General features: G+C 41.6%; 2 protein-coding genes across 6 annotated transcripts; one reads left to right on the forward strand and one right to left on the reverse strand.

Moving 5' to 3' along the window:
- Positions 1 to 4,020: 4,020 nt before the first annotated feature.
- Positions 4,021 to 14,517, reverse strand: trip13 (thyroid hormone receptor interactor 13). 4 transcript variants are annotated; one of them, XM_042107745.1, is made up of 15 exons: positions 14,512 to 14,517; positions 10,491 to 10,501; positions 10,005 to 10,106; positions 9,635 to 9,785; positions 9,203 to 9,329; positions 8,836 to 8,891; positions 8,640 to 8,730; positions 8,435 to 8,507; positions 8,283 to 8,346; positions 8,093 to 8,179; positions 7,719 to 7,825; positions 6,811 to 6,964; positions 5,659 to 5,771; positions 4,942 to 5,011; positions 4,021 to 4,839 (listed from the first exon to the last, which is right to left on the reverse strand). In XM_042107745.1, the coding sequence occupies exons 3-15, from the start codon at positions 10,103 to 10,105 to the stop codon at positions 4,744 to 4,746; spliced, it is 1,290 nt and encodes a 429-aa protein (XP_041963679.1). In that variant the 5' UTR covers position 10,106; positions 10,491 to 10,501; positions 14,512 to 14,517; the 3' UTR covers positions 4,021 to 4,743. The 4 variants fall into 4 exon arrangements, with proteins under 4 accessions (XP_041963679.1, XP_041963680.1, XP_041963677.1 ...); XM_042107746.1 differs by lacking the exons at positions 10,491 to 10,501; positions 14,512 to 14,517 and adding an exon at positions 10,953 to 10,976; XM_042107743.1 differs by lacking the exons at positions 10,491 to 10,501; positions 14,512 to 14,517 and adding an exon at positions 10,210 to 10,481.
- Positions 10,565 to 17,122, forward strand: brd9 (bromodomain containing 9). Of its 2 annotated transcripts, none has more exons than XM_042107741.1 (17): positions 10,565 to 10,721; positions 11,132 to 11,352; positions 11,449 to 11,577; positions 11,677 to 11,809; positions 12,168 to 12,225; positions 12,317 to 12,461; positions 12,584 to 12,694; positions 12,901 to 13,085; positions 14,214 to 14,346; positions 14,451 to 14,523; positions 14,663 to 14,758; positions 14,888 to 15,020; positions 15,120 to 15,231; positions 15,758 to 15,814; positions 16,161 to 16,266; positions 16,386 to 16,556; positions 16,824 to 17,122. In XM_042107741.1, the coding sequence occupies exons 1-17, from the start codon at positions 10,673 to 10,675 to the stop codon at positions 16,922 to 16,924; spliced, it is 2,013 nt and encodes a 670-aa protein (XP_041963675.1). In that variant the 5' UTR covers positions 10,565 to 10,672; the 3' UTR covers positions 16,925 to 17,122. The 2 variants fall into 2 exon arrangements, with proteins under 2 accessions (XP_041963675.1, XP_041963676.1); XM_042107742.1 differs by having other exon boundaries at positions 16,164 to 16,266.
- Positions 17,123 to 18,838: the final 1,716 nt, after the last annotated feature.

Below are 18,838 nucleotides of genomic sequence, written 5' to 3' on the forward strand. Positions count from 1 at the left end.
CATACTACATTTTGTAAATGAATGAGAAATGGGTGTCATTCACAGTATTTCTTGTGCTTTGTTATAATTTGGAGATGTTTTCGGTCAGCATTTTAACTACATGAGTTACTGGCTATTGCAGTTGTATGTAATAAAGGTGTGTACTGTCACAGTTTAAGACAGCATAGCTGTTCTGGAGTTCCCCAGTGTGACTTTATAGCAGCCCAGCTGGCACACTTAAGACTTGTTTCTTCAAACATGACAGTTTCTTTCACACATGTAGGGTGTGCTTCGCCTCCACCTGCCTGTTGGCCTAATTTACCAATTGGTCCTGTTGTGTTTTGGCAGTGGCCATAATGGCATAATGCTGTGATGTCAGGCTATTCACCATTGTGGTTTAAAAGGTATCTTCACAGCATATCCACAAAGTTTCTCATTGTTGGTATAATTATTAAAACAGGTCGAAGCTTGCATTACTTCCAAACTCCTGGGTTAATCTCTGACTTACTAAGGACACTGTTTTTTGTGTGCAAAAGGTCCTTGAAATGAAGACTGAAAAATTGTAATGAAATTATAAACAAGCCATCTTGCTTTCAGCCAGTTCCATCAGTCACTTTTGACTAAACTTTGGGCCAAATGAAACTACACATTCTGCATTCCAAGCACATGGCCATTTTTGGTCAGAAATCATTGTTCTCCTTTTCATACACACTCACACAAGCACATCAAAAGATATTTATGCCATACCAACACATGCAAATACCTCGTCACATACTTTCTGCTGCACAAATATCCTGTTAAGCACAAACACACACACACTAATCAAGATAGATGACAAAATTAACAATCACGTTGTGGCTGATGAAAAATTAAAGGCAGTTGGCCAAAGCCCTTCACTTCTGATGCCAGTGGTTACGTGTAATTCCCAGTTGCTGACAGCTCCAGTGAAACCTGCCACATCACCATCCACCGCCTCACATATTCCACTAGCAAACCACTGGCCTAGGTCAGTCTCACTGTGCGGTCACCTTTTACCAACCAGCCTCCCTGTCATTAGGGTTTAGGGGCTGGGGTTGCACTCAGCACTGAAACTCCTCCAAGGTGACACGAGATAAACACCCCCCACCACCAGCAGCATCGAAAAACTCTGAAGCTCTGGACAGATCCGATGGCCATCGCATCCTGAGCCCCACAGTTGGACGGCAGCCAGGACAATAGTCTGCAGGCCCGAACACTATGGATAGGGTGTGATTAGAGAGATGGAGAGTGAGTGAGTGTGTGTGCAAGTGTGTGTGTGTGAATGTGTGTGTGCGATACGGCAGGATCAGAGCTGCCTGTCAGAGCCGGCCCCTCAGATCAAGCGGACGGGATGAGCAGACATTTGCATAGCTCATTGATGGCAGCAGCCTTTGATCCCCTCTGCTGAGCCTAATCATCGTCCGCTTTTCCCCTCCTCTGTGGCAGAGCTTTCAGGCGCTCGCTTTAGAGCGAACCCCCCCCCCCCCCAGCTCTTTATCTGTACCGCTCACTCCATCTCTCTCATCTCTATCTCCACTCACAGATGCATTGCAGCTTTTGTGAGAAGTGGGAACAACACTGGGCTGGGGATAGGGAACTGTAGTGTGGATAAGGAACTGTAGTGATATGGATAGAGAACTGTAGTGTGGATAAGGAACTGTAGTGATATGGATAGAGAACTGTAGTGTGGATAGAGAACTGTAGTGTGGATAAGGAACTGTAGTGATATGGATAGAGAACTGTAGTGTGGATAAGGAACTGTAGTGATATGGATAGAGAACTGTAGTGTGGATAGAGAACTGTAGTGTGGATAAGGAACTGTAGTGATATGGATAGAGAACTGTAGTGTGGATAGAGAACTGTAGTCTGACATGGATAGGGAACTGTAGTCTGACATGGATAGGGAACTGTAGTCTGACATGGATAGGGAACTGTAGTGTGACATGGCATGCACTTTGTAGACTTCATCATCTTCACAGAAGTGAGAGAGGGGGGGTTTTGTCCAGGATGGGAATCCGCTTCCAGTGAGACTAACAGGATGTTGACACAACGCGGCAGAGACGCTGAAAGGAGACCAATGAAGACAAACACATTGTTAAAGACCACACCATTAGGCGTTCATGGCCTGTCCATTTCCTGACTGCTGGTTTTGCGAGCCATTTTGAAGTCATAACTAGCCCAGCACTTTGAAAACCCATGGAGGACATTGCATCCAAATGGCTGTTGTAAAACAACAAGCCTGTGCATTCATTGTAATGGGTGCTGGCAAAGTTAGCACCCACAAAGCACAAGATGGTTCCTGTTAACACAAGAGGCTTTACATTGAGTGGTTTCCCCCAAATGCGGACTTTCCACTCATTTCAGTAAAGTTGAGCACTTGATTGTCTCAAACAAAGAGACGTGTATCTTTTTTAATTCCCCTAAACAACCTCAAACGCCCTGCGCTGTTTCCATTTACGCATCCACACGTCTCTTAACTTCTCACTTAGCGGAATTAGCATTGGCACTTGTGTCAATATTCCATTGCTGAAGGCGATGTACCTGAACAACCGTTGAGAGGATAAACATCATTGTGTTTGTTTATCTTGGGGTTCTCTGCCAGTGTCTAACCACTCAGGCCAGTGATGTAAAACTGTAACAATACGTCTTTTCACCCCCCCCCCCCCCTCTCTGATGAGTGCATTTAAACAGCTGCCCACATTGGACAGAGAACTGAAGAGAAAGACGGAGGGAGAAAATAGCCCCCAGACATTATAATTACGGCTTTTATTTATCAAGACTGCTTTCGCTGTTCATTCTTCTTTCACCCACCACTCTCTCTCTCTCTCTCTTTCCCTTTCTCACTGACGCCTCTCAGTTTAGCGCTGCTGAGAGAAGCCAGAGCAGTGTTGGCGTGCAGGTGCTTACCTGCTCTAAACCATCAGACTGACAGAGAAGGTGCTGACAAATAGGGTCATAAACCGCAGTTGGAGCGCAGTATATTTATACCATTGCAATCAGTTTAATTACAAGCCTCCGCAGCCCAATGGGAAAGATGGGCCGCCAGAAGGGAAAGGACCTGGGTTCACTAGGTGTTAAAGCAATGATGCACAGCAGCTTATAATTATGTATAAAATAAAACCTTTATGATTTTCAAAATAATGGCTGTGAAATTTAAGCAATATCATTACACTCAGTCTGTCATTAGAGAAGGTGCTTTTTTTGCTCTTCTTTAGCAATGGTATGCGAGGCAAACCCAGAGTCACTGGAATGCTGGTTTGTAAATCAAATGAATCTTCCTGCTGGAAACAGGATCAAATAGTGGGTGTTGAGTAGCAGATTTGCATGAGATCTTACAGCTCTGAAATGATCATCTGCGCATAACACATAGGGAGGGAAAAAAAAGATAAACAGGTATGTGACTTAACACATCCCATTTTATACTTGACAGCATAACAGCCGCCAGGATTAGGCTTTGAAGTTGAGTTGCAGTCTGTTGGCCAATATCAGACAAAGCCCTTATTGTATGAAGCGACAGGCCGCAGATTGGTTTACACAGAAAGCACTCGCAGAATGCAAAACATGCAAATAAAGGATGGAAATACTGCTCTGCTCACAACACCTGTGAGTACTCGCCTAGAACTGACAAAATGGGCTCATTTATTCTCCGGAATCAATGTTGTGTTGTATGTAGTAAACAGACAAAGCAATTTTGATGTCAAAACCTATTTCATATGGGTCACATACTTGTTTGATAATTGACATAAGTTTCTTTCCTATTACATTAACCTAATATCACCATAGCAAATTGTTCCTGCATCCCAGCTCACCATTTTTTAAAATAATATTTTAAAAAAAAAATAAAAAAATTACAAATTTGCATATTTCTGTATCTTTGTGCCATCTAGTGGCCTTTTGCGATACATCTTGAAGACCAAAACCAAACACTCTCTCTTTCTAAGTCATCACTGGATATATTGATATTATATACAAATATTGTCCTGTTTATGTAAACCATTGACTGTCATTAAAAATAACGAAAAAAATAATTAAAAACATTTTAATGGAAATGTTATCCAATGTTATATAAACAAAACAAAACAAAAACACTTTGGAACAACAAAATATTGAACCCGAGTTAGCATGCAATAATATTGTTTGGCTGAAGCTGGTGAGCTTTACATCCTGTACACAAACATATGACTGTTTTTTTTTTTTTTTTTTAAATCACCTGAGTGAAATTTGTTTGTTTTCAACACAGATATTTGGAAATTGGCAAAAATACTTGAACATTTGTGAAAGGAAGATTGTATGATTATACAAACACGCAAGAGAGCAGGAAGAGAGAAATAAGAGAAGAGAGGAGGCAAAAAAGGGAGAATAAAAGTGCTAGATGCTAGAAGATGTATACTGTACAATACCCCAGCATGTTATTAGGGTCTTAACACATCAAGACTCAGGTTAAGCTCCAAAGTGCATTTCTAGTGCTCCTGGAGTCTTGACTCTCATGTTGGCTGTCAGTCCCTTTGCAAGGAATCAAGACACACATTGCACTGATGTTCAGCTCAATAAAATACATTCATGCAAACTGCATAGAACTGGCATTACACATATTTGAGTCAAGCCTAAATGCCTGGAGAGTTCAGATTTAGGTCAGTGGGATGTTATACAGTAGTTATTAGTTGGTTCTGAGTCACATGCTAAACCGGTCTACTGGTGCTAGTGTGAGTGTGTGAGAGTGTGTGTGTGTGTGTGTGTATGTGTGTGTCATACACAGTTAACCAGATGTGTTCGCTCCTCTAACTGTTTGTCTACAGCCTTGTCCAGAGCCTTCAGGAATCCTTCCAGGGAAGTACTGGGGGTCTATGTAGGAAGAACAGGCAGTTAGTTAAGCCAAATGACTGACACAGACAAGGCAACTCTAAACTGTCCAACTACAGAAGTAACATCAGAGTAGTCAGGTACCTTCACAAACAGGGCATGAGCCAAAAAGGGAAGTTTCCTCAATGCTCTGCCACTGAGCCCTTTGCTCTTTCTGAAAACAAAAGCAAAAACTTGGTCAACATGGTTCCCACATTTTATGGGTCATGACCAGTTTTCTTCCACAAGCCCTGCCTAACACAATAATCCAACAACAACACAATAATACAATAGTCCAACAAATATGGCAGTATTAACAATATTGATGTGTATGCACATTCAAAAAATGATCAATGTTAATGAATAAATACACTGGAACTACACAATTACAGAGTATGAATGTTCAAACAAATTTAAAGCTGCAACATTACTATCAATACTAACAGCACAATATACAGAAAATATCATCAATATTTTCCTATTCACGATTCCACAAGCAGACCAGCCACACGCACTCAGGCAACATAATGTCCAGCATCTTGACATAAAACATAGCAGAACAGAGCACACAAGCAGAACAGAGAGCATCAGAGGACAGCTGAGTACAATAGTGAGATGTGACAGAGGACAACTGAGTGCAGCTGAGTACAATAGTGAGATGTGACAGAGGACAACTGAGTGCAGCTGAGTGCAATAGTGAGATGTGACAGAGGACAACTGAGTGCAGCTGAGTGCAATAGTGAGATGTGACAGAGGACAACTGAGTGCAGCTGAGTGCAATAGTGAGATGGGAGACGGTGCCTGTAGCAGAGGGAGACTCACATGGCTATGGTCCTGAGGGCCAGACTCAGCTGGGACACGTTGCTCTCCTTGAAGTCCATGGTCTGCAGCTCAAACATGGTGAGCAGCTGCTGCCGCGGGTAAATGATTTGACACTGCAGACAGAGAGAGGGGACAGGTTGAACAACAGTCAGTGAAAATAAGGTCAGCTAGTGTTGTCTCTATTGGCTGTTTTATCAGCGGCCCCTGCATTGTATAATCACTTCTGCAACACCTTAGAACAACATCAAATCAAGTCAGGACAGAATCATAAACCATTATAGAGCCAGCTGACCTAAAGATGTTAGAGGATAATCTACTACAAAAGATAGATTGCACCCTAATCGCTCAGCATAAATCACCTCTTGAGGCATGCTGCCAGGCTTTCAAGTAATATAGCATTGCACAACTCACACAATAAACAAACAAAAACAAAAAAAAAGCATTTCTCTCATAAAAGATCAATATTAGAAAAAACAAAACACATTTGAGAGACTGTGCGTAAACAATATAAAAATCAATCATTACAAATTCCAATGGAGCTTGTCATGAGCCAGACAGTGAGTTTTTGTTTTTTTAAAGTATATTTTTTGGGGCTTTTTTATGCCTTTAATGCGACAGGATAGTGGAGAGTGACAGGAAGTGAGTGGGAGAGAGTCGGGGTGGGATCCGGAAAGGACCATGGGGCGGGAATCGAACCCGGGTCACCGGCGTACGGTGCAGGTGCCCCAGCCAGTTGTGCCACGGAGTTTGTGGGGTGAGGTGATCGGTATGGACCAGACCACCCCTGACACTGTCCTAACAGCATGCGGTGCGAGCGAGCGTTAGCTACAAACTCAGTTTGATTACATTGATTTCAAGTGGAAGGTCCTAACTGGAGTCCTGAACAGTGCTGTGCAGTACGATGTGTTTTGAGCAGAACTTTTATTGGACGTCCGGTTTCTATTTTCTCTGTCATCGGTGTAGTTCTGCTATTTTGAACGAGAAAATATGATACAATAGAACAGATTCCGTGTGGACAGAGATTGCTCAATGCTACACCACAATTGGACGTTTGCATGCAGTTAGGATAAGTCTCTGGCGTGCGTTTGTGAGGTGAGGTGATCGGTATGACCCAGACCAGCCCTCAGTCTCTGGGGTATGGAAGTACTGCACCTTCATGAGCTCCTCCAGACAGGACAGGTAGATGTTAAAGATGCCCTCCACTGAGGGAGGCCCGATGTACTGTTTGATATCAGCACGGTCCACAAAGGCCAAGTCTATCTTCTCTGTAACATTGGAGGTTGTGAGGATCACCACATTAGGATGCCTGGGTAGATGAGAAAAGAGAGTCGAATGATGTCAGACATACTACAGGAAAAAACTAATCAAGTGTAAACTAATGGACTCGTTACATCAAACAACTTTGACAAGTTTTGGGAAAGATTCTTGAAAGACTGTAGTCTTTTGAGTAAAGCTTGAATGGGGGTCATTAGTTAAAAGACTACAGTCTTTCAAGAGTCTTTCCCAAATCTTATTAAAGTTATTTGGTGTAACGAGGACATTAATGACAAATTTAAATAATTTGCCGTGTATAAGTTCGAACCAATCACTTGTATCTTCCAACACTTGTTTGTTTAAAGGGTCTATATGCAAGCCACTTATTGTAAAATCATAAAATTACCATAATATGCAATCAGAGATTAAAGAAACATGTTATTTTCAAATACTGTCTTCAATGACAACAATGGTAGAGCCAGGATATTCCCAATTCAAACTTTCATTTGCAGCCTGCAAATACTGTTTATGTTTTGAGTTTTTGTTTTGGCCTGCTGCGCCACACTCCAATTTACCAATCACACAGCTAGTAGAATTTTGACCTTTGGATTGCCAGAGTTGCCTACTTAATGCTCTCAATTGTTTTGATTTTGGACTGCAATTCCCGTTTTAAATTCTGGTGGTCATTCTTACATATAGCACCTTTAAGACAATCTTTGAGAACTGCACATAATGACATCTGTTAATTTCAACGCAGAAAACACAGTGTAGAATAGACCTGACTGGATAAGACATGACCTACTGACCGCTTAATCTGGTCCAGTTGCGTGAGGACAGAGTTGACCACGCGGATGGCGTCCGAGGGCTCCGTGCCGGCCTGGGACGCATTACGGGCTGCCGTCAAACTCTCCACCTGCGCGTGGCCCAACATGGCATTTCATCAGTTTCATTTCTATTTCATTTCATGTCTACTGGCTACATTGTTTACTGGAAATGAAATGCTTTGTTATCATTCTTTTGGTGTTGCCCTAAGCAGGTGCTGTTGAATAACTTACTGTACTGTAGTACAAACAGACCTGGAGCCAATATGTAGCTTTGCATATTAAGCACAAAAACAAACTTCACAGCCAACTGATGTAAAGCTGACAATATTTGCCGCAGAATAACAGATGAGCCTCACCTCATCGATTAAAACAAAAACAAGAGCTTCTTTGTCATCAATCAACTGTTGGATTTTCTGGAACATCTTGGTGACGAGTTTCCCGCTCTGCAATCAAACATGCATGCCTCAACCAGTGATCTGACAATGCCAATGCAAAATGAAGGTGTGACAGGAAAAAAGGCATGAAAACCGCTGTAGACAGAAGTACCTCTGAAAACCACTTGGAGAAAAGACTGTGGCTGTTTATCTCCACAAATTGCCCATAAGTGTACCTGTGAGAAACAGATTTATAGAGATTACTAATGACCAGCGTGGGAGTAGATGGCTTGGTTTTGCGAGCTCTTTATGACTTTCTCATACCTGTTTGACAGTCTGATGGAGAGCTTCTGGGCAAGCGCTTTGCACAGTGACGTCTTCCCTGTGCCTGGGGGTCCTAACGGCATGCGATTACACGAGTCCATGAAACACAATGGGTGCACATATCAGGTGAATAAACACAGTCTGTCCCAGGACAAGTAAAATAATATATAGGTCGAACATGGCACAAAACAAATCTGGCTCATACCATGAAGTAAAACCACTCTGTTCCATGCAATCAGGTTACTATCAACATTTTTGTCGGAGAAGAAAATCGTTGTAGAGACGTAGTCCAGAAGCTGGTGACAAAAAAGAAAAAGAAAAACAGAAAAGAAAACTGAATGGTGAATGAATAAGTGAAGCTATATGGTTGCTCTTAAATATCATATTAAAAGGGAAAGTACCTGAGTTTTAACTCCACTATCGTAGATCAGGCTCTCCCAGATGCCATGGAATTCAGCTGTACGTAAAAGTAATATCAAACAACTTATGACTGTTTTGTCATGCTATTTACATTAACGATTATATGTACACACATTGGGGAATAAAAACAATCAATGTATAAACAAAATACATGTATGGGAAAAAAATCACTGCCAACTGCGTGGACATAACACAATTGTTATACAATTATATAACAACTCATGAGCATATGACTGTGATACAGTCATACAGTTATTTTGAAACACTGAACAGCTCATCTGTAATAAATGCTATCGATTAAAGCCGATCTGTGTCAAACTAGAAAGTAAAGGATCTCTGGAGGTCCACCTGCTGGTAGAAGCCAAGAGTTGGCTGCTGACAGCTCCTCGTCCTCCTCTAAAGTGAGCATGCTGGGGCCATCATCACTCAGGGAGAAAATGTGCATTGACAGATTGCAACTCTTCAAATCTATTGGCTGAAAAAGACAAGATGAGGCAAACACTTTAGTAGTTCATGTTACATTTAATAAGAGTCAAGGCATAAATCAGCCTGGCTCTGCAAAACCATCTGCAAAAATCCCTCTACTGAGATGGGGATACAGTTTGGCTTTAGTGAAGTTATACATATCAGTACATAAATAACAGATGTTAAATACTGTATTTAATTGTAATAATAAACATTCCTATTATTGAAACGTTCCTCAAAATCTAAATAAGCCATCTAGTCATTCACCTTAACATATGCATATAATTGGGTAGTGTTTCATGTTCTAATGTTCACCTGTCTCTCTGCATCCACAATGGCTACTGACTCTACATTCCTCTTCAGGAAGTCTTCATCAAACTCAGTCCATCTGAAGTTCCCAAATACCATGCGGTGTCGATTCAGCAGTCCGCACGTGTGCATTTTAATGTCAGCCTTCTTTGCAGTACTGTTACAACATAATCAAGCATGGGCATGTGAATGTCAGAGTATTAACACATTAATAATAATAACTGATCATGTTTGATTTTATATTTGCAAACACTTCTAGAACTGGCAGTATTCAATTATTCACCAGGTAATATAGCAAGACATATTAATGCATGCGTAGCAACTTAAAACCAGCTTCCACAAAATACTTCATGTTGGAAACCGACTGAAGCAGTACCTTCTCAATTTTACATGGACCTCCACATGGATGGTAGTATTGCTAATGCCATTGCCGTTTTGTTGAGGCTCGCCAACAACCTCCATTCTATCACCATCCATACTGAAACCAAAATAAATACATGGGTGTTACACATTTTCCCCATTTTGCTACAGTGGGATTCATTACGAAAGTTCATCTAGAAAGATCAAGAAAGTACACATACTATACAGATATAAGACGCATATGTCGAGATAACCGGTTATGTTACATGAATAACATAAGCTATTTCCAGCACTGACCAAAACTCTGGATAGTTACGTTAGCATGTCCGGTCACTTAGCAATTTGGCTAGGAGTCTTAATTTGCTCTGACAAAACTACAAAACTTTATCACGAGTTCTTTGTACGTTGTAACATTTCCAACTGTTCCGTGTAAAGTGTCAAGTCTACTAACAACCATTTAAATGACACACATACGCGACACAAAAGAAACAAGCTGCCTCACCTGACATCCAACTAAAAAACTTGAATTTAGCGCGCGGCGATGAGTTTTTATTACCCCGGAAGTAAACAGTTTCAGCTTCATTTTTGCTCCGGAAAGACATTGGTAGTGGGTTGGACAATGGGGAAATATTAGTAAACGTTATATAAAATTGTTGGTCTTGTGCTTGTATTTAACACATCATTATGGGGAAGAAACACAAAAAGCACAGGCCTGAATGGAGGACGGTTGATGGTGAGCATTGAGTTATTTTTTGTCACTTTTTACGCGTTGCAAACATTGATTTTGGTATCGTTTGAGTAGTTACCTAGCAAGTCAGCTGGCTAACTAGATAGATAGCTGTTTTGCTTTAACAACCAGTATAACTCTAACTTGAATGTCATTTGAATATCTACACTGAGATGTGAATAATACAATTAACGTTAAATATCAGAGCAAAGTAAGCGACGCACATTGTGCTCTCACCTTCATTGAATGGCTGCTTTGAAGATGCTAATGTTGCAGCATTGGTACGTGCATTCTGTTGGCAAGAAAGTCAGTGAATGCATACATAAATAACGTAATTCCTTGGGATGTGTGTGTGACACTAAGATAATGGCAAATTTCATCATGGAAAATTGTTGCTTTTCCCTGTGTCTGCGAAGGTTATGAAGACAAACCTCTGGAGAAACCATTGAAGCTGGTGCTGAAAGTGGGAGGCAACGAGGTCACTGAGCTCTCCGGTTCTGGACATGACTCTAGTTACTATGATGACAGATCTGACCATGAACGCGAACGCCACAAAGAAAAGAAGAAGAAAAAGAAGAAGAAATCAGAAAAGGACAAAGACAAGCACGTAGATGACGAGGAGAGAAGGAGACGGAAGGCAAGTGAATGAGCAGTCACTGATGACTCATTCTGCATGCAATATTCTTTGCGTGTGTGTGTGTGTGTGTGTATTAACAATTTTAGTTGCTTGCAGGAAGAAAAGAAGAAAAAGAAGGAGCTAAGGGAGCAGAGTGAAAATGCTGCTGCAAGTGCAAGTGCAAGTGCACCACCAGCACCACCACCACCACCAATTGAGCCCTTTGTTTTGCCAAAACCTGTTGAGGTGAGAACATGACAGCTGACATGCTGCTACTCTGTATCATATGATTGAAATTAGTACACCAATTTCAATATCTACATCTGCTGTTTTGTTCGTCCGTAGCCAGTAGAGGAGAAGAAGCGGAAACGGGACAAGTGTTATGCAGAGGAAGGCATCGATGAGTTCCATCCAAGGATTAAGGTTGAAGTTGAACAGGCGGGTGACAGGCCTGTCCGAGCTTGCAGGACCCAGCAAGGTAAGCTGTGTGCAGAAACCGCAAACTGTTACTCTGGGATGTGAAAGATGGTGCACAAAACTAATCAACAAGCAAGAGGAAATGTGAATTCATCCTAATGTCTTATAAAATCCTAATGAATTCATCCTAATGTCCTCATGTAGAGCAAAAAGGTAACATCTTCATATACTCAAACTAAACAGTATGAGTATGTGTAGTTGTGATGGCTGCCTGTGGACCTTAGTACACCAGAAGCTTATTTCAGTGTTTGGGTTGTGTTGTACTTGATGGAGCTTTATAATTTGTAAAATAAATTTAAACGTTTGGCTTGGTAATAGTATGTGTCAAAGATTGTGTTTTTCTTTGCTTTTGATTACAGAGAGTGAATGTACCCCATTTCAACAAATCCTAGAGCATTTCATTCGACAGCTTCAGAGGTAAGACAGTTGAAGAGGATTTTTTAGAGGATTTTTTATTTGCCGGTGTAACCATTGCAATTGGTCATAACTTTTTTTTCTCTAATAACAGGAAAGACCCCAATGGGTTCTTTGCATTTCCAGTGACAGATGTCATTGCTCCTGGTTATTCCACTATCATTAAGCACCCCATGGACTTCAGCACAATGAAAGACAAGGTCACTGAAAATGAGTACAAAACAGTCACAGAGTTTAAGGTACAGTCTGGTTAATTTAATTGTCTGATACTGAGCCATGACCATTAGTAAATGCTTTCAGTGAATTAAGCTTGCATCATTCACCTGAGTAATGACAACTAAAATTTCTCTCACATCCACAGGCAGATTTCAAGCTCATGTGTGACAATGCTATGCTGTACAATCGACCTGAGACGGTTTACTACAAAGCTGCCAAGAAATTGCTCCACACAGGGTTCAAGATGATGAGCAAAGTAAATATCTCACACCTGCCACACTAGAAGATATTTAAAATATTTCTGTTTTATGACTAAAATGTCTGACAAAAATGTTTTAATTTTGCTGCTCATTCTCATACTGGTTTTGACACCAGCTGCAGTCAACAGTGATCACTCATGTTGGAGTCAGATGCCTGTACTGTTTGCCTGTCTGTAATGGTCTCTTTTTCATCTGTCCACAGGAGCGGCTCCTGACGTTGAAGCGCAGCATGTCTTTCATGCACGACATGGATTTCTCCCAGCAGGCGGCCATTTTGGGCGATGAAGACATTGCTGCCGAAGAGCCAGAGCCTGCCGTCATCCCCATGCCTGTGGAGTCAGCCAAAAAGTCCAAGAAGCAGCCCCTTCACAGAGAGCCCCTCATCAGGTATAAGAACAGGTCCACTTGGATGGCCTCAGTAGAGTATTTAGCTATATCTTATTTGAATGAAGACTGTTTGTTTAAGTACTGTATTTGCATTCAGGTGCCTATATTCAAATGATTATGACCGGCGAATGGTAGCGTAGTTTTTTTTTTTTTTCCATTCTTCAGTAAATTTGTTGTCCACTCACCGACCCTCCAGGGTAGAGGGTAGGGCGGACACAGTTTTCTGTGAATATCTCGAGAACTGTAGGGACTAGGATGATCAAAGTTTTTTTGTACTGTATGTTGGTCTCAAGGGGCCATCTCAACCCATTCCATAACCACTCATTTGTGGTACCTAGTTAAAAATGAAAAAGCAAAAATGAGTTGTAATCACAGGTATCTTTGACTAACATGTTCAAAACTGTACAATTATGACACCCTCTGAATGGATGGCACATTTCGTGGAATTCCGTTCATGGAGGGGGGGCATACAATACATTAATTTATGTGTACATTTAGTGACTGTACCCCAATCAACCTATAGCTGGTGTGTATATATATAGTATAAGTATATATACTCTTTTGATCCCGTGAGGGAAATTTGGTCTCTGCATTTATCCCAATCCGTGAATTAGTAAAACACACTCAGCACACAGTGAACACGCAGTGAGGTGAAGCACACACTAATCCCGGCGCAGTGAACTGCCTGCAACAACAGCAGCGCTCGGGGAGCAGTGAGGGGTTAGGTGCCTTGCTCAAGGGCACTTCAGCCGTGCTTACTGGTCGGGGTTCGAACCGGCAACCTTCCGGTTACAAGTCCAAAGCGCTAACCAGTGGGCCACGCTAACCAGTGGGCCACGCTAACCAGTGGGCCACGCTAACCAGTAGGTCACGCCATTTACATACACAAAAGTAGGGGATGGAGTAGGAGATGGAGGCAAAGCGTGACTTATTTTTGCGGAGAGAATGTCTGATCGGCAGTCATATTTTGTACCGCTATGCGGTACATCTAATTCCTGGGAGTAATGCTCATTGGTTTTCCAGTCCAGTTGGAAACATCTTGGCAATAATGATTGTGACTAAGATTAGTAACTCATTTGTTGCCAGTGTCTAATGTGTTGTGTATGTGTGTCTCCTCATGTGATCCAGTGATATTTATGAGCCAGAGGGAAATGCCTGCAGCTTGACGGACAGCACAGCAGAAGAGCATGTTCTGGCCCTAGTGGAGCACGCTGCTGATGAAGCACGAGATCGCATCAACCGTTTCATGCCCAGCTCCAAGGTACAGCAACACCCCCCTGGGCGTGCTGCAACACTGACATGTTTTTTTTTTGGGGGGGGGGGGTTCCGTATATTTTGGTTAAACCTCTGCTTCTGAATCTGTAGATTGGTTACCTAAGGAAAGAGGGAGAGGGTCTCCTCTACACTGTTGTCAATCAGCAGGAACCAGATGCGGAAGGTAGAGTTGTTCATACAGATCTAACAACATGGGTGCTTTTGTTGTCATCATTTGAATGAATGAATGAGAAGTATTGCATTACATTTCTGCTAACCCTGTTCTCATTTAGATCTTTGTGATTTTTTTGATTTTGTTTCAGAGGAGGAGACCCACCCTGTTGACCTGAGTTCACTATCAAATAAGCTCTTACCTGGTCTAACAGCACTGGGATTCAAAGACGACCGGAGACACAAAGGTGCGTCCTTTGGCGTGCACACAGTCTTTTCTGTGTCTCCTCATTAGTGTGAAGATGTGTTTATTTGGTGGCCAGTTGATTTCACAATGTCAATGTGTAAGTCATTGGTGTCCTCCTCCGCCCTTGCAGTGACGTTCCTCAGCAGTGCGTACAACACGCAGACCCTCCAGAACAACTCCATCTATCCTGACCTGCTCCCAGAGGAGATGGACGTGCTCTACTCGGCCTACGGGGACGAGACGGGAGTGCAGTGCGCCCTCAGGTAACGTGGCACAGCACCAATCAGAACTCTTGTACAGTCTTACCGGGGCTGGGAGATGGGGACTGAACTAATGGTCCTTTCCTGTGCATGGTGCCACAGTCTCCAGGAGTTTGTGAAGGGCTGCGGAGGCATCACCAAGAAGCTTGTGGATGAATTACTGGACAAGATGACGGGTGGGGATCACTCCAAATCAGTGTTCCAGATTCGACAGGTACAACATATATAGGACCTTATCAGTTAATTCCCCTGTGTTTTGTATGCCCATGTCTTAACTGGTGTCTTTTAGCAATAGTTGGTAATGGTGTGCTGTGAAAGCTTTTCTTACGCACTCTGTACTGTCCTTTTTTTCATCTGTCAGTATTTTATTGTTCCACCTACCTGCCCAGGGACTATGGTGAAAATGGGCAATATTTGCTATAATCTAGCACAATGCATCTGTTAATGTTTATTGTGCACTGTCCCTGTTGAAATAAATAAAAATTACATTACATCACATTACCGGTACATTACATTACACTATGTTGTCTAGCTGGGAACACAGAAAACATGGTGTATATCCTGGATAGCATGTGGGAACATTATGTGTTTGTCTTTAACATGATTATATACCATCAAGACTAAATTTAAAGATGATGCCAGAAGTAGTTGTTTATGAAAAAAAAACAGAAAAAAAACACTTAAGACATTTTCATAAAATGTTTCATCAAATGATGGTATAGTGTTATTTAATTTTTCAGAAAAGAAACATGTCTGCTACACCAGATGAAACCAAGACTAACATCTCTGATATGCAGGTAAGCAGGCTTTATAATAACTAGTTTATAAACAGCAATCCAGCACATTCACATATCTGATAATTGAGCAATGCCATGAGTGAGAGTGGCATAATCCATTTCTCACTCAATAACTGTCGAATGTGACATGAAATTGCTGCTCTCTGGCTTTGAATGAATTGAGTGTTCAATTCAGTGCAAAATGTGGAATGAAGAGCTGTAAAGAGTCTGAGGGAGGATGTCTTGAGATATCGCCACTCACCATGACTCATGGAATGCCTCTCGTCCAATCAGAAATGAATAAATAGATTTGTATATTTTATAACTTTTGTATCATCATGGTGTTCATTGCTGTGCATCCTATCAGCAGGATGGAAGTGGGACATCAGGAGAGAGCAGCTCAATGCTGGATTTCATGTCTATGAAGAGCTATCCTGACATGTCTCTTGATATATCCATGCTGAACAATCTGGGTGAGTTCTAATATTCTCTTGCTTCTGGCACACATCCAAGTCCGAGACCAAGTTCACAGTCTTGACATGTCTGCCTGTCTGTGTCTGCCTGCCTGCCTGCGCTCCCTGCACCCTTTCAGGTAAGACGGTGAAGAAAGAGCCGGAACACGACGAGGGCCACCAGCACTTTGACGACACTGCCAAGCTCCTGCAGGAGTTCCAGGACACACAGGTGGACAGGGTGGGCTCCAGGCCCTCATCCAACCTGTCCTCCCTCTCCAACGCCTCCGAACGAGACCAGCACCACCTGGGTAAGGCCACTCACTCAGAAGTCAAGGCCTGTCATTACATTCAATGCCCATACCCATCCACTCCACAGATTGGAATCTCATTTATTATTACTTACTTTTTTTTTTTTATCATTTTATTTTTTAATATCAATCAATTATTTAATATCAATAGACCCAAATGTAATATAAACAGATGCAAAATCTCAGATGTCCTCTTTTACTTTATACATTATGTCATTTGTCGTCATGACGACTCAACTTGGCCCCTTTTCATCCTGTGTTGTGCAGGGAGTCCAGCACACCTTGGTGTTGGAGATCAGTCAGAGATGATGCACGACCCGTATGAGTTTCTCCAGTCTCCTGAACCAGGCACCACTGCCAACAGCTGATGGATGCACTTTCCCCTTCCAATCTAATGTCCGCTTGTACATGGGCTTTCTTTTGTGTAATGTGTCTTTGATTACAATTGATTGGACTGGCTTACTATGTCCGCTGAGTATGTATGTTGTGATGTAAGTTGTACAGATTCATTTGTATTGCCTGGTCATGTTTGAGAATAAATGCTCTACCAGCATTTTTTTAAACAATGTTATTGTGTTTGTGTCTTTTGTCTGGGAGCAGCAAAGATATTCTGGATACTTTTCTCGCAGGCTGCCTTAGCTGTTAGCACAGTTTACAGTCATGGTTTACATGCTCAGAAAAGTATGTTCTCCAATCTATTATGTAGACCGCCATCCAGTTTCCTGATGACCTCATTCAGCGTTTTCTCATTTTTTATTTAGCAGGCATTGATAAAATTGTCTGAACAAAAAAAAATGTTGCCTGTTAAGCCTATACCTGTAACACCTTTCTCCTTTGTTGAATTACGCTGTAGATCCCTGATAAAACACTTTTTGTATCGCATCAATCGGGTGTTACGATGTTTGTCTGTAACTTGCAACTTGCTTACAAATATTTATATCAAAGGAAAATTTCCATCAAATTTGCATTTGAGTGTACAACAGATGCACATAGACTGAAATGGCAAATCGAAAGCTGTGATGTCACCACGAAAGAACCCAGAAAGGTTTCTATTTTAATAGTTCCAGTGCACTTGGACAGTTGACGGCCAGTGAACGCGAAACGTCACTGCTGATTTATTTTTTCATCTATGACGTTTTCAAAGAAAAAAAGATTCAAGCCAGTTGAAAGTAACAGTTTTAGATACAGCACACAATTAACTGAAAATCCAATTGTGTGTAAATCACAGCAAGGAGGAATAGGTAGCCTAAGCTAAAACATACAGGGTTCCCACTCTAAGTCAAATGTAAAATTCCATGATATTTCCCTGACAAAAAAAAAAGAATTTCCATGGCTTACTGTATAATGAATGGTACAATATAAGTATTTCACCTAATTCACCACTTAAGTATTTCAGAGCGGCCACTTAGCTTTCAAGAATCTTTCTTTTTTAGAGCGGGAGATGCCTAATTGGGCATTGAATAAACAAAGACTTTCCAAAATTCAGTGATATTCCAGAAATTCCATGACCCGTGGGGACCCTGAAATATGGATATAATTGAAAGTAAAAATATTTAAAAGTTTAAATTGCATAGCCTATCACTTCTGCTTGGGCAATGGAAAGATCTTTGGCCTCTGACCATACAAGTAGTCCAAATGAAGGCCTTTAGGACCTTGCGGTTTTGCGTCCAACTAAACTGTTTCCATAGCAGTAGGCTATCAGAGAAACCCCAGGAGATAACTTCAACTAGATGTCGGCGGCGTAAAGAAGGCTATAGGCTACTGTTCCAATTTCAAACATCCAAGCGTACGTTTAGAAAAGTTTTTATTATTTTCATTAATGTAACATAATTTCATTCGCTTCAGTTGCTTTGCCGTTCCCAAGTGTTTGAAAATCTTCAGTCTGAAAACTCACCTGCCAAACTATTTAATGAAATAATGGAAAAGTGCGTTCAGCATAGAATAATTAGTAAGTGTGCCTTTAAAGTTGGTCGCTGCTGAACACTACTGGTAAAGGTAAGTGCCCTATGGATATATTTTCTGTTTAGTCTCTTCGCATATTATAACCTCAAACTGTTTGTGAAATGAATTGCTCCTCATTGTGATGCTCCTGTCCGTTCACCGTTTAGCCTACGTAAAAACGCCTGAGATCGTTGGCAGAGGACAGTCTAGCTCTGTAAATTATGGGAAACAAACATGCGGTGGTTCGAAACGAGCCATAAACAATGCCAAGTTGCCAACCAATCAACACAAGTGTCTATGTTGGCTGTTGAGCGCAAAACAACAACTTTTCGGAAAACCGA

The sequence above is a fragment of the Alosa sapidissima genome, chromosome 10 (genome assembly GCF_018492685.1).
Source record: "Alosa sapidissima isolate fAloSap1 chromosome 10, fAloSap1.pri, whole genome shotgun sequence".
Lineage (NCBI taxonomy): Eukaryota > Metazoa > Chordata > Actinopteri > Clupeiformes > Clupeidae > Alosa > Alosa sapidissima.